Source organism: Polypterus senegalus, chromosome 2 (genome assembly GCF_016835505.1).
Source record: "Polypterus senegalus isolate Bchr_013 chromosome 2, ASM1683550v1, whole genome shotgun sequence".
Taxonomy (NCBI): Eukaryota; Metazoa; Chordata; class Cladistia; order Polypteriformes; family Polypteridae; genus Polypterus; species Polypterus senegalus.
This window is the reverse complement of record NC_053155.1, coordinates 108,306,404-108,319,475: the sequence shown is the minus strand read 5'-3', so window position 1 is coordinate 108,319,475 and position 13,072 is coordinate 108,306,404. Positions and strand designations below refer to the sequence as shown.

General features: G+C 35.3%; 1 protein-coding gene across 2 annotated transcripts in view; it reads left to right on the top strand.

Annotated features, from left to right (window-relative positions):
- Positions 1-13,072, top strand: part of arhgap42a (Rho GTPase activating protein 42a) — a 415,782-nt gene that overhangs the window by 127,429 nt on the left and 275,281 nt on the right. Inside the window, exon 2 of one of the 2 annotated variants that reach the window (XM_039744345.1) lies at positions 8,194-8,289. In XM_039744345.1, coding sequence (XP_039600279.1) covers positions 8,194-8,289 — 96 coding nt within the window. Of the gene's footprint in view, positions 1-8,193; positions 8,290-13,072 lie in introns of those variants that run through there. The other variant, XM_039744346.1, reaches the window with a different exon arrangement.

Here is a 13,072-nt window from a genome sequence, read left to right as displayed (position 1 = left end):
TACACATTTGAAATTTTTCCTGATAATCTGTTAAATATATGTACATTCTAGAGCACCAAATTCCAACTTACGTGTTTAATTCATTTAACGGGATTACATTTCTATGAAGAAGTAAGTGTTGTTGCTAAATAAGTGTTATACTTTTAAGAACAATGAAGTGAAGTTTTATTGTGTTACTCTTCTTTGTGACTTAAAAATAAAACAAATAAGCTGCATGAATAATACAAAGTTGTAATTCAATATAAACTCTGGACAATATGGATTTTTTAAATGTATTATTTGATCCTAATATGTTTCATATATGCATAAGGTAAAATCATGATCATAAATATATTCACTTGGCTCAATACTAAAAATATGATTTTTCCATCAAAGGAAAATGTATGTTATTTCTACACCCCCCCCTCCCTCCCCGTACTGATAATAGCTTATGACATCAGATTGTGCAATCATCTGCAGTAGGTTATACTGTAACTCCAGACTGTTATTTGAAATGTGCCCCATACTGAGAATGGTTACACCATTCATTTGATTCCCTATAGCTATGCTTGAAGCAATCACAAGAGGCTAATGTTTAAAGACTATTTCTGCCCACTCATCTGTTCTCTTCCTGGAAGAACAGAGTTAGGTTTAATGGATTTAATGGTTATTCCTTTAAACTAACTTTTCCTGAAAAAAATACAGTCTATGTATTATTCATTTCATTCAAAAATAATCATGATTTAAAACACAGCTATGAGAATGCTATTTCCCTGGGAAGTAAAATCTGCTTCTTGCGACTACTTTGCCCCCCTCCTCAGAGTAGCAAAAATGAAAAGTTTACAGTCAGTTGGGCTAAATGGCATTATGTTTGTCTGAGTGTCTATTTAGGATTTTCATGTGCTGGTTCTAGTGTACACAAGAGTTTGAATAAAGAAGTAATATCATAGAGCATATGGATGACATCAAGTTTACTCAAGCCCTGTTACACCAGCACAAAACTGTAAGGTGTTTGGAAGCCTTAATATAAAAGTGTGCAATGTTTGGTGTGTTGGAAGTTTCTGATTCTCATATAAGCCAGACAATGTCAAAAACTGAAAAAGTCTTTATTTTTTTTACTGTAAATCTGAAATTTTCCTGCATTATCATCATCATCATAAATGTCTGATTTAATTTGTAAAATGAATATTCCAGTTTCTCCTAACAGCTCATTATTTAAGAATCTGTGTGTAAAAAGTTTTCACATTCAGCTACAGGTGAGCATTAAAGCCATGCACAGACAATACACAATTCTCAAATAAATGAGGCATAAAAGTGAAAATGTGACTTACAGTATTCAGCTCCAGTTTCTTTAAATTAAAGTTACCTTGATTTGACTGTTAATCTCAAATTGATGAATGCATTTATTTATGCAAGCAAAACATTATTTAACTACTTATAAAATAGCATAATATGAAAAAACAAATGGTAAAGATCCTAAATTTGTTCCTTGGCAATGTATATAAAAATTTTGAAAGACCTTTTTTCCAGTTTGGGATCATGAAAGGACAAAACACAATTCTACAGGAGCTGGCTCAGGGGAAGAACTAAATCTGAATGGCCTGTGAGACCACCACAGAACACACACTCCAATGCCCCCACCCTTGCATAACAGACCAAGCAAAAATCAATGCTTTGTTAATTGTTATTCAAATGGTGCTATGTTACTTCTCCTATATCACTCATATCAAGCATATGTCTTTCAGCTGTTTAATAGTGATTAACTGATGCTGCATTTGTCATATGGCGGAGTTGGGAAGTCGGATGTTACAATTTCATCTTTGGTGGTAATCGAATGTGAAGGTAAACATGGACGCCTCCATGAAGGCTGATGTTTCAGCAACAAACGCTAACAAGCAGTTCTATAGTGTGGATCGAAAAAGAAACAACTGAGCAAGAAGGGTGCAAGAAGTATGTTGTTATGTCTAAAAAAGATTATTATGCTCTTGACCACAATACATAGTACTATTTCTGCTTGGAATCTCCAATTAAAAAACTGCACAAACCAACCATTAAGCACAATGTACGAATAGTATCGCATTTCAAGCTAACATCGGTTAGTCCCTTACTGTTTGTTCTGGTAATGTTAATGTTTACCTAATCTATATTCAGTATTATGGATTGAGGTGATTAATTTGAATTAAATTCTTCTAATAAACAAATTAAGCCAATATTAATTGTTACTGTACTTCCTGATCAGAAATTACGAGTTCCAAGTTTTAGTCAAATCCAGCATTAAGCATTAATGACTTGGCTGTAATATATTTAGCCAATCTTGTATATAAACATGTACATGTGGAAGTGTGTGTGTCTGTCCGGCCTGGAAGTGAGAGGTGGAGTCGGGGTAAGGGCTTGCTAAGCCACTAATAACACAAGCGAGGCCAGCTCGTCAGCAAAACGAAACCTCAGAAGAAAGACAAATTCGCTTAGCCACAAACATCGGCAAACCGGTATCCCTTTTACTTTTCCTCCCGCCACTAATGCACAAGCGAGGCAAGCACATCAGCAAAATGAATCCTCCTAGGAGAGAGACACCCAGAGTAGTTCCTTTCAATTACCTGACATCTCTACATTTCAGTTTTTCTTTTCTGAAGATTTTAATAGCTTCTAGGACCCTGGGCTTTTTACAGCACAGGCTTACACATATTCGAGCATTGTTTTAACCTCGTTGTATTTAATGAAGACTTTTTTCTATTGGATATTAACCTCCACTTCACTTCTGTTTACAGCGATCAGTTCCTAGTGTACATTGTTGCAATGTTACTTTTCTTGGTGGTTTATTAAATTACAATTTTTTCAAATGTTCATGTTTTTCCCTGTGCTTAAAACTCATTAAAAAAAGTATTTTTAGCGAGTGGTTCGTAGCGCTATGTTAGTTTTCTCTGTTGTTCAAGGTTTTCTCAGTGTTATTCAATGTTTTTACATTTAGTTTACTATAACGTTGTGCATTCTATGGTATGATTAACTATATTTGTGCTTAAAAACCTTTAAAAAAATATTTTTACATACAGTTTGTACGGTCTGGAACAAATAAATTGTATTTACATACATTCCTATGGGGGAAATTACTTTGGGTCACGACCAAATTGGGTTACAATCAGAGTTTTGGAAAGAATTATGGTCATGACCCGAGGTTCCACTGTACCTGATTGGTCTCCGTGTGGTAGAAGAACTGCTGCGGGCTCTGTGTGGTGCTGTTCAGCCTCTGTGAGACTCATTCCGGGCTGTGTGCTCAATTAATGAGCTGATGCTTCAAATAATGTACAGTAATTTGATTGGTATTTATTTTGATTATTGAAACTTACCAGTAGCTACTGCATTTCCCACCCTAGGCTTATACTTGAGTCAATAAGTTTTTCCAGTTTTTGTAGGTAAAATTAGGTACCTCGGCTTATATTCGGGTCAGCTTATACTCGAGCATATACGGTAAGTTATAAAAATGCTCTACATATGTCATTATTCTGCATATTTGAAAAATATCCTTATATTAATAGTTCTTTTCAAAGTGATCTCACCTCCAACCATTGCATGCAAGCATGTAGGACATAAAGAGCAGTGCATATGTTTTTGTGTACAAATATATTTTAAATAACTATGTGGTATGTCAGTACTTGGAGGCCTGTAGTAGTTGCAGGTTTATTTTCCAGCTCAGTTTCGTAAGGAGAACTGAATTACTGTCGCGCGAGTGACATTAATATGTTTCAATTAAGTTATCTTGTTTTTTAAGATGCCCCACCCTTAATCCCTTATTTTATTAGTCTTAATCAGCAGCATTCACTTTTAAAATTTCTCCTTGTTATCATTAATATGCAGATGACAAAGGAACCAGCAGTTCTCCATCTGTTTATCATGAACTACTGTATCTTGTTTAATAAAATATTTGTATGGAACTGCAAAGAAAATAGTGAATGACTTATAATTATTAGTCCATTTCAGGCTACAAATCATTTGAATGATATTAAAAATCTGTAATATATGGATGTCCTGATATCGCAAAATGAAAACACTTATAAGCGATAGTATTTGTTATTGGTTTCTAATTAAACAATCAGGTTAGAACAAAAACCAACAGCTGGTACAACCATTCAAGACTAGCTTTGCGGACACCTGTACTACACTGTCCTTTATATCTTGAGATTACCAGTACTCTTATTTACAGTGTTTGTATTTAAAGAACTCTGCCTTCCCTATATTAATATTTTAAATTAATTTCTGTGTTCTCCTGAACTTGAAGCCTTTAAATGAAGAATATTGCTAGACTTTCATCTGTCTTTAACCAATTAACAGGTTTTTCTCTATAGAATGCCCATCATGGTATGAGTCAGATCAAAGCAAGATGATCTCTAATGCAACATACAGTTTGTTTTATATAGAGAAGACAAACCCATATTTTGCTATTAACATGTATTTTTTCAAGTGTATTTTATGCAGAGCCTATAAATATTGCCAAGTGCCGACATAATTGCCGTTTGATTTTATGACTCAGTATAGAATTCATTTTTTTAGTTGGAGGATGAGGCTCATACTTGCCAAACAAAAGCAGATGAAATACAGCATTAACTAAAGTACAAGAGGTGAAGGCAGCCTCTCTTGTCCAGCTGTGACCCCCATTAAGATTTTACAACAGATCTGCAGTAAATTCTGGTTCCATGGGAAAAAACAAACATCACTTTCCCTGTTGCTACTTTTGGGTCATTTTCTGTTAGTTACATCACACTGAAAGATAGAAGAAAGCAAAAAACTCAAGTAATGACTTTCTTCCCTTGCCAGGGAACAGAAATATTATACTGAGGAAATCTGAGATAGCTTTTAAGTAAGATGTTTATACAACTAAATGCATTGTTATTGCAGCATTCACATACTTGTAAACACTAGTGTTGTAAGGAGAGCATTAAGTGAAACTCTCAGATTTACATATTATTTTACTTAAAAATATGGTAAGTGTACAATTGAGACTTACCCTAATAGTGCATTACAAAACTGGCAATACATTAAAAAATGATAAAACCTTTTAAACCGTTCTTACACCAAAACAGTTAGCAGAGAAAAAATGCCATTTCTCACTTACATCCTTTTACACCAAAAACCAGTACCCTGCAACCAGAAATAACCAACAGACAACATTTGTACTTGGTATTTTGCAAAGGATGCTCAATGACAATTGCAGTGTGTTAATTTATGTGTAGTAAACTGGCACCATTAAAAACTAGTCATTTTTTGTACTAAACAGTTAAGTGACAAACATTATAAATCCACCTCCATTTCACATTCTGTGTAACATTTATCTGTTGAGAATGGAAACATAACTATTAAAGAAAATTAAACAGAACTATTAAAGTGGTCAGCATTAAAAAGATCAGTGTTATTTACTCTCCCTCTTCTGTTCTGTGTAAATGTAAAAGAAATCGTTCTGTTTTTTTGCTATACTGCATTTACAGCAGTGCTAGAAAGTATATGAACCCTTTAGAATCTTCTCAGTTTTTACATAGTTATGACTCAAAACACGATCACACTTTTGCACAAGTCCCAGTACTAGATAAAGAGAACCCAATTAAACAAATGACACGTAGACATTATACTTGTTCATTTAGTTATTGAGGAAAATTATCCACTGCAACATGTTTGTGTGTGAAAAAGCATGTGAATCTTTGCTTTCACTAACTGGTGTGACTTCTCACCTGGACAAAGCTGGCAGCACTGTGAAAATTATATTTTGATTTCTCTATCTCCTTCAGTACCATTCAGCCATTGCTGTGAAGCGGTAAGCTCAGAGATATGCAGGTGGATGAGCCTGTGGTGTCCTGATAATGGACTATCTGTCAGGCAGACTGCAGTTTGTAAGACTCAAGTACCGTGTTTCTGATACGGATGTGAGCAACACTGGGGCACCACAAGGAACAGTCCTGTCTCCTGTTCTCTTCACTCTGACTACAAATATAACAGCAAGTCATGTCACTATCTATCTATCTATCTATCTATCTATCTATCTATCTATCTATCTATCTATCTATCTATCTATCTATCTATCTATCTATCTATCTATCTATCTATCTATCTATCTATCACTTGAACTAAATGCACATCGGCTTGAAAGAACTTTAGCACATCGGCTTGAAAGAACTTTAGCCCATTCCTCCTTGTAGAACTCCTTCACCTCAGAGATGTTGACGGGCTTCCTTGCATGAACTGCTTGGTCGTGGTCCTTCCACAACATTTCTATATTATTAAGGTCAGGACTTTTGTGTGTTTACAGTGATTGTCTTGCTCCATGATCCAGTTTCTCTTGAGCTTCAGTTCACATATGGATACCCTAAAACCTTCCTGTGTAATTGGCATGTACAGTTCTGAATTCACAGTCCCATCAATGATGAAAAGCCGTCCTGATCCAAAGGCAGGAAAGCAGGTCAAACCATGATACTGCCACTATCATGTTTTACAGAATGGATACGGTTGTTATGCTGGAATACAGCATTTCTCTTTTTGCCAAAAATAGTGCTTCTCATTCAAGCCATAAAGTTCTGATTTGGACTTGAACTGTCCACATAACATTCTTTCAGTGTCCTTCTGGCTTCTTCACGTAGTCATTTGCAAACTTTAAACGGGCAGCATTGCTCTTCTTGGAGAGTAGTGGCTTTCTCCTTGCAATCCTGCCATGCACACCATTGTTGGTCAGTGTTCTTCTGAAGGTGGACTCATGAACAATGACATTAGTCAATGTAATAGAAGCCTTTAGATCCTTAGATGTTATCCTGTGACCTGGGATATTACATGCCTTGCTCCTCGAATGATCTTTGTTAATTGACCACTTTAGGGAATGGTGTTGAATCTCCTCCATTTGTTCACAGTTTGCCTGTTCATGGAGTCCAAACTTTTTATAACCTTTTGCAGCTTGCTGAGCATCAACACCTTTTTTTGTGAGGTCCTCAGAAATTTAGTTTGACCAAGGCATGACACACTTCTACAAGCCTGTGTAGTGTACACCAAATTTTGATAATGATTTATATTCTATACATAGGGCAGGGCTTCACATACTTAGTTGTCATTCCAATGATTGAAATACCTGACTTTACTTTCTCCTTCAAATGAACTGATAATCCTAGAGGTTCACATATTTTTAAACACATATATGTTACATTGGATCATTTTCCTCAAGAAATAAGACAAGTATAATGTTTTGTGTTTTTAGTTTTATTGGATTTTCTTTAGGGCAGCACGGTGGCGCAGTGGTAGCGCTGCTGCCTCGCAGTTAGGAGACCCGGATTCACTTCCCGGGTCCTCCCTGCGTGGAGTTTGCATGTTCTCCCCGTGTCTGTGTGGGTTTCCTCCCACAGTCCAAAGACATGGTGGATTGGTGATTCTAAGTTGGCCCTGGTGTTTGTGTGTGTCCTGCGGTGGGTTGGCACCCTGCCTGGGATTGGTCCCTGTCTTGGCTGGGATTGGCTCCAGCAGAGCCCTGTGTTCAGATTCAGCCGGTTGGAAAATGGATGGATGGATTTTCTTTATCAAGTCCAAGGAATTGTTAAAAAAGTGTAAAAATGTAATCCCATTTTAAACCTATTAAATTTATGTTGAAATACAGAAACTTCTAAAGGTTTCACAAACGTCTTGGCACCACTGTTTACTTATGTGAATTTCCCTTTGGTCAGTGCTAAAGGATCATAGCTATATGTCATCCATATACACAGAAGGCAAAGTTTCTGTAGTCTTACTAAAAGTCTATAAAGCTGGCTGTGACAGCTACAGTACATACACCATAGTATGTGCAAGCATAGTTGCATTTTAGTTACTGTTATGCTACAACTGTCTTTCAAAATTAGCGTTATTATTATTTAATGCCTTGGATGATTTTCTAGATTTTTGTTACAATCAATTAAAAATATATATTTTTTCACTAGTTCAAATGTTAGAACACTATTTTTTTAACACATTGATCCATATGTTAGAACTTTTGTACAATCTTGTGTCGATAACATTCTTAACTAAGTAGTGAAAACAATTTGTGTTATGGTGGCATAGTGGAGCAGAGTGGTGCTGTTGTCATGATCATACAGATTTTTTCCATGTACATATGGACAATGCAAAACTCCTTTTGGTTTTTTTTTGTGTGACATTGATTTCAAAATTTTAATTATAAAAAAGGTATAACAGTGTCTTAAATGTGATGTTTTATTTCAGATCTGTCTATGGCAGTACAAAAGTTCTCCCAGTCACTTCAGGATTTCCAGTTTGAATGTATTGGTGATGCAGAAACAGATGATGAAATTAACATTGGTAAGTCTTTCTTGATATGTTTGACTTATTTTAATGAGACCTTGATCCCTGCCTTGTAAACAGATTGTGAAAGGATGTATGTTTTGTTTCAGATTACATTATTTAATAATGTTACTTTAATTGCTTTTCATATATACACCTGTTTATCTGTAGTTTTTTAAATTCATTGGAGCTATTCAGAGTAAATAAAGATTTCATTGCCTGCTTAATTCCACCTAATTCCAACAACAGCCAAAAGATTTTATTATTATTTTACAGCTTTATGAAAATGTTTGCAAACCCTTTGCAGTGACATGGATTTTTGGATTAATTACTCATACAAATTTAGTCTGATTATCAACTATGTCTCAACACTAGACAATTAATAACATTCACTTGTACATTCTTCTTGTCAGTACTGAAAACATTATTGAAACATTTACAGGCCACATAGTACATGAACCCTCACTTTTACTAAATGGTAGAACATCCTTGAACACCAAGTGTTTTCTATAGTTGTTGAACAGACTTGCACAATGGTTATGAGGTATTGTAGTCTATTAATCCTTGTAAAAGTGTTTCAGTTCATTGCTATTTATGGGATTGCTTGAGTTAACAACTCTCTGCAGGTCATGCAACACCATCTAAATGGGCTTGAGTTCTGGACTCTGACATGCCTGTTACAGAATTCAAATTTTCCTTTGTTTTGCATTTGATTTACTCCAGTATTTCAGGTCATTGTTTTATTGCATCTCACAACGTCTGTTAAGCTTCAGTTGATGGACCAGCTCCCTGACATTCTGTTGTAAAATTTCTTGATACAATTTTTCATTGTTCCCTTTGTGACAGCAGGCATTTCAGGCCCAGAGGCAGCAAGGCGTCCTCAAACCGTGATGCTTTCTTTGCCATGCTTTATGGCTGGAATGAGGTTTTGGTGCTTGTATGCAGTGCTTTTTACCTTACGAACATACCGTTGTGTGTTTCTGCCAGAGAGCTGAATGTCTGTCTAATCAGTGCACAGAACATCGCCCACAAAGCATTGCAGAATGTCATGTTGGGCCTTTGTGAATCTGAGACATGCAACAGAGTTTTTTTCTGTGGTGTCCATTCATGAATACCTTTCTTGTTCAGTGTTTTCTTTTTTTTATAACAGATATAGGAACACAGAAGCAAAAACGTTGGCAAACTCTTGCAGTTTTTATAGGTCCTTTTCTGTTACCATAGGGTTTTTTTTCACCTGCTTCAGCATTGCATGCTGTGCTGTTGTTTTGATTTTTACAGGATGCCCTCTCCTAAGCAAATTAGCAGCAGTACTAAATTTCCTCTATTTGTATATAGATTGTCTAACTGTGAGTTGATGAACACCTAATACAAAACTTTTGTTCATTATTAGATATTTGCCAGACATGTAAAAGCTGTAACTTACAGCATTATGATATACTTTAATGCCTTTTTACAGTTGAAGTACAGACAGGTTAAGGGACTTGTTGATGAATCAGAGATAGTGATACAATCAGAAACTTCTTGCTTTTAAGCCTTGGTCCAAGCAACTAGACTACACTGGTCTTAGACATTTTCTCTTAACATGTTTGTTTTGTCTGTTCTTTGCCAAACACTGGATATCTTCATCCTGAAATTGGATGATATAAAACTGGACATCTTGTCTATAGTCAGTAGCAGATGTAATTCAAGTACATGAAAACACCATTGGAGAATGAATGTAGGTGCCCTAACTAAAAACACAGGAACCTTAAATAGCTCAAAGGCAGCAACACTCACCGAGGTCTACAGTATGGTATATTAATTGTTTGCAATTACAGGTGAAGGCATGGTTAACCACAAAGCATGTTCCTAATTAAGCATTTCCTTTGCCTTTTTGAAGTTTTATTTGTGAGTGGGCCACTGGTGCTGCTGTGCATGTCTGTAAAATACTTCGGCTACTAATTTGTGTTAGTTATCACTCTGGAAACAGTAAGACAAAACCATAAGCTGAACAAGAGAGGTCACTCATGTTTCATTACAGATTAACCAGTTTGCTCTTTGGTGTGTTACATAAAATCATTATACCGAGTTGTTGTCACGCATATTGAAACTGAGAACTCACATTCACAAGACCACACGTTTATGCTATATAATTATATATAAATACTGAAGCAAATAAGTTGAGTCTATATACCAATTGAAAAAATGTATGAACTCTTTTGGTAATAACTGTTTTCCTAACCCGTCTACCAGAGCATACATGGATCCCCTCAAGAGCCTGACAGACAAGACCCAGGGGTCCAATAGTCAGGGGGGCCCTCATGAAAAATTAAACCAACTTGATGTTTGAAGTTTCTAAAGAACATAGAGAATGAATGGAAAATGAAGACTTTGACTATACTGATAATGAATTTGCTGGGAGAAAAACAAGACAGAAATATCTATAAGATATGTCAAGTGGTACTAACAGAAGGAGTAAAAATAATAAAGCCTTTGTCTTCTAGCGTCCCTAGGCACACAAAACATCAGACCATGCCATGGGGTGGCTTTGTTAACTGTGCACATTCATCCTTCTCTTTTTCCAGAAACATGGCCTACGTTCCTTCCACCTCTCTGTTAAGCTCTTGTCACTGGCTTCCACTCAACTGCAAGTTTCCAGTGTACTGGGTGGAAGGGCCTCTTAAGCCAAAGTTCAAGAACATTTCCTGATAACCACTGAAAACTACTCCGGAGTTATATGACAACCATGCAAAAACTTGTTGGGATTTCCCAGGGACTCCTTATCCTGTACCACCAGGCTTCACTGCAGGCTACCCATACAATAGAGTGTGACTGTGGAGTGTCAGACTGTTTGCTGTCCCCAGTACTCTTGTGAGTCCATCCCACATTGTTTTCTAGTAGCCTGAGAGAACATATACAAGGCTAACAAATCTACTGTCCTCAGAACATTCAGGTCAAATCATGACACTGCCACTATCTTGTTTCACAGATGGGATATGGTTCTTATGCTGGAATGCAGTTGTTTCTCTTTTTGCCAAAAATAGTGCTTCTCATTCAAGCCATAAAGTTCTAATTTGGACTCATCTGTTCACAGAAAATTCTTTCAATGGCCTTCTGGCTTCTTCACATACTGTAGTCATTTGCAAAATTGAAATGGGCAGCATTGATCTTCTTGGAGAGTAGTTACTTTCTCTTTGCAACCCTGCCATGCACACTTTTGTTGGTCAGTGTTCTCCTGAAGGTGAACTCATGAACAATGACTTTAGCCAATGCAATAAAAGCCTTTAGATCCTTAGACATTATCCTGTGACCTGGGATATTACATGCCTTGCTCCTGGAATGATCTTCGTTGATTGACCACTTAAGGGGTGGGTGACAATGGTGTTGAATTTCCTCCATTTGTACACAGTTTGCCTGTTCATGGAGTCCAAACTCTTTATAAATGGTTTTATTACCTTTTCCAGCCTGTTGAGTATCAACAACTTTTTTTTTGAGGTCCTCAGAAATTTTGTTTGACCAAGGCATGACACACTTCCACAAGCCATTGTAGTGTACATCACATTCTTATAATGAAGGCCCAGATTTATGTTCTATAAATAGGGTAGGGCTTTGCATACTTAGTTGTCATCCCAATGATTGAAATACCTGATTTTAATTTCCCTTTCAAATTAACTGATAATCCTAGAAGTTCACATATTTTTATATATATATATATATATAATAGCAGAATACCCGCGTTTCGCAGCGCAGAAGTAGTGTGTTAAAGAAGTTATGAAAAAGAAAAGGAAAAATTTTTAAAATAACGTAACATGATTGTTAAAGTAATTGTTTTGTCATTGATATGAGTGTTGTTCTCATATCTATATATATATATATCTATATATATATCTATATCTATATATATCTATCTATCTATCTATCTATCTATCTATCTATCTATATATATATATATATATATATATATATATATATATATATATATATATATATATATATATATATATATATATACTGTATATAGCAAAATACCCGTGCTTGGCAGCGGAGAAGCAAAAAGAAAAGGAAACATTTTAATAATAACGTAACATGATTAACAATGTAATTGTTTTTTCATTGTCATGAGTGTTGCTGGCATATATATATATATATATATATATATATATATATATATATATATATATATATACAGTATATATATATATATATATATACAGTATATATATATATATATATATATATATACACACACACATATACTATGGGGTGCCAAACAGGCAAATAAATTGATTTTGTGAATATATAAAGTCAAGGCCAGAATATATAAAGTCAAAACTTGAATATATAAAGCCATTCCCGAATATATAAAGTCAAAACTTGAATATATAAAGTCAGCATCGGTATACATAAAATCAAAACTTTTTTCTGAATATATAAAGTGAAAACTTGAATATATAAAGGCATCGCTGGAATATATAAAGTGAAAACTTGAATATATAAAGTCAGTGTCAGAATATATAAAGTCAGCGCTGGAATATATAAAGTCAAAACTTGAATATATAAAGTCAGTGTCGGAATTTATGAAGTCATTCCTGATTATATAAAGTCAACATCGGAGTATATAAACTCATTCCTGAATATATAAAGTCAAAGTCAAAATCTATTGATTGAAACAACTCTGAACTGAACTAAGTGAACAAAAATGTATTCAGAAAAATAAATTAAAAAAACACTGTTCGGTTAATGTTTTGAAAATGATGCATGTGCCCTGCCCAGGATTGGTTCTTGCCTTGCGCCCAGTGTTGGCTGGGATTGGCTCCAGCAG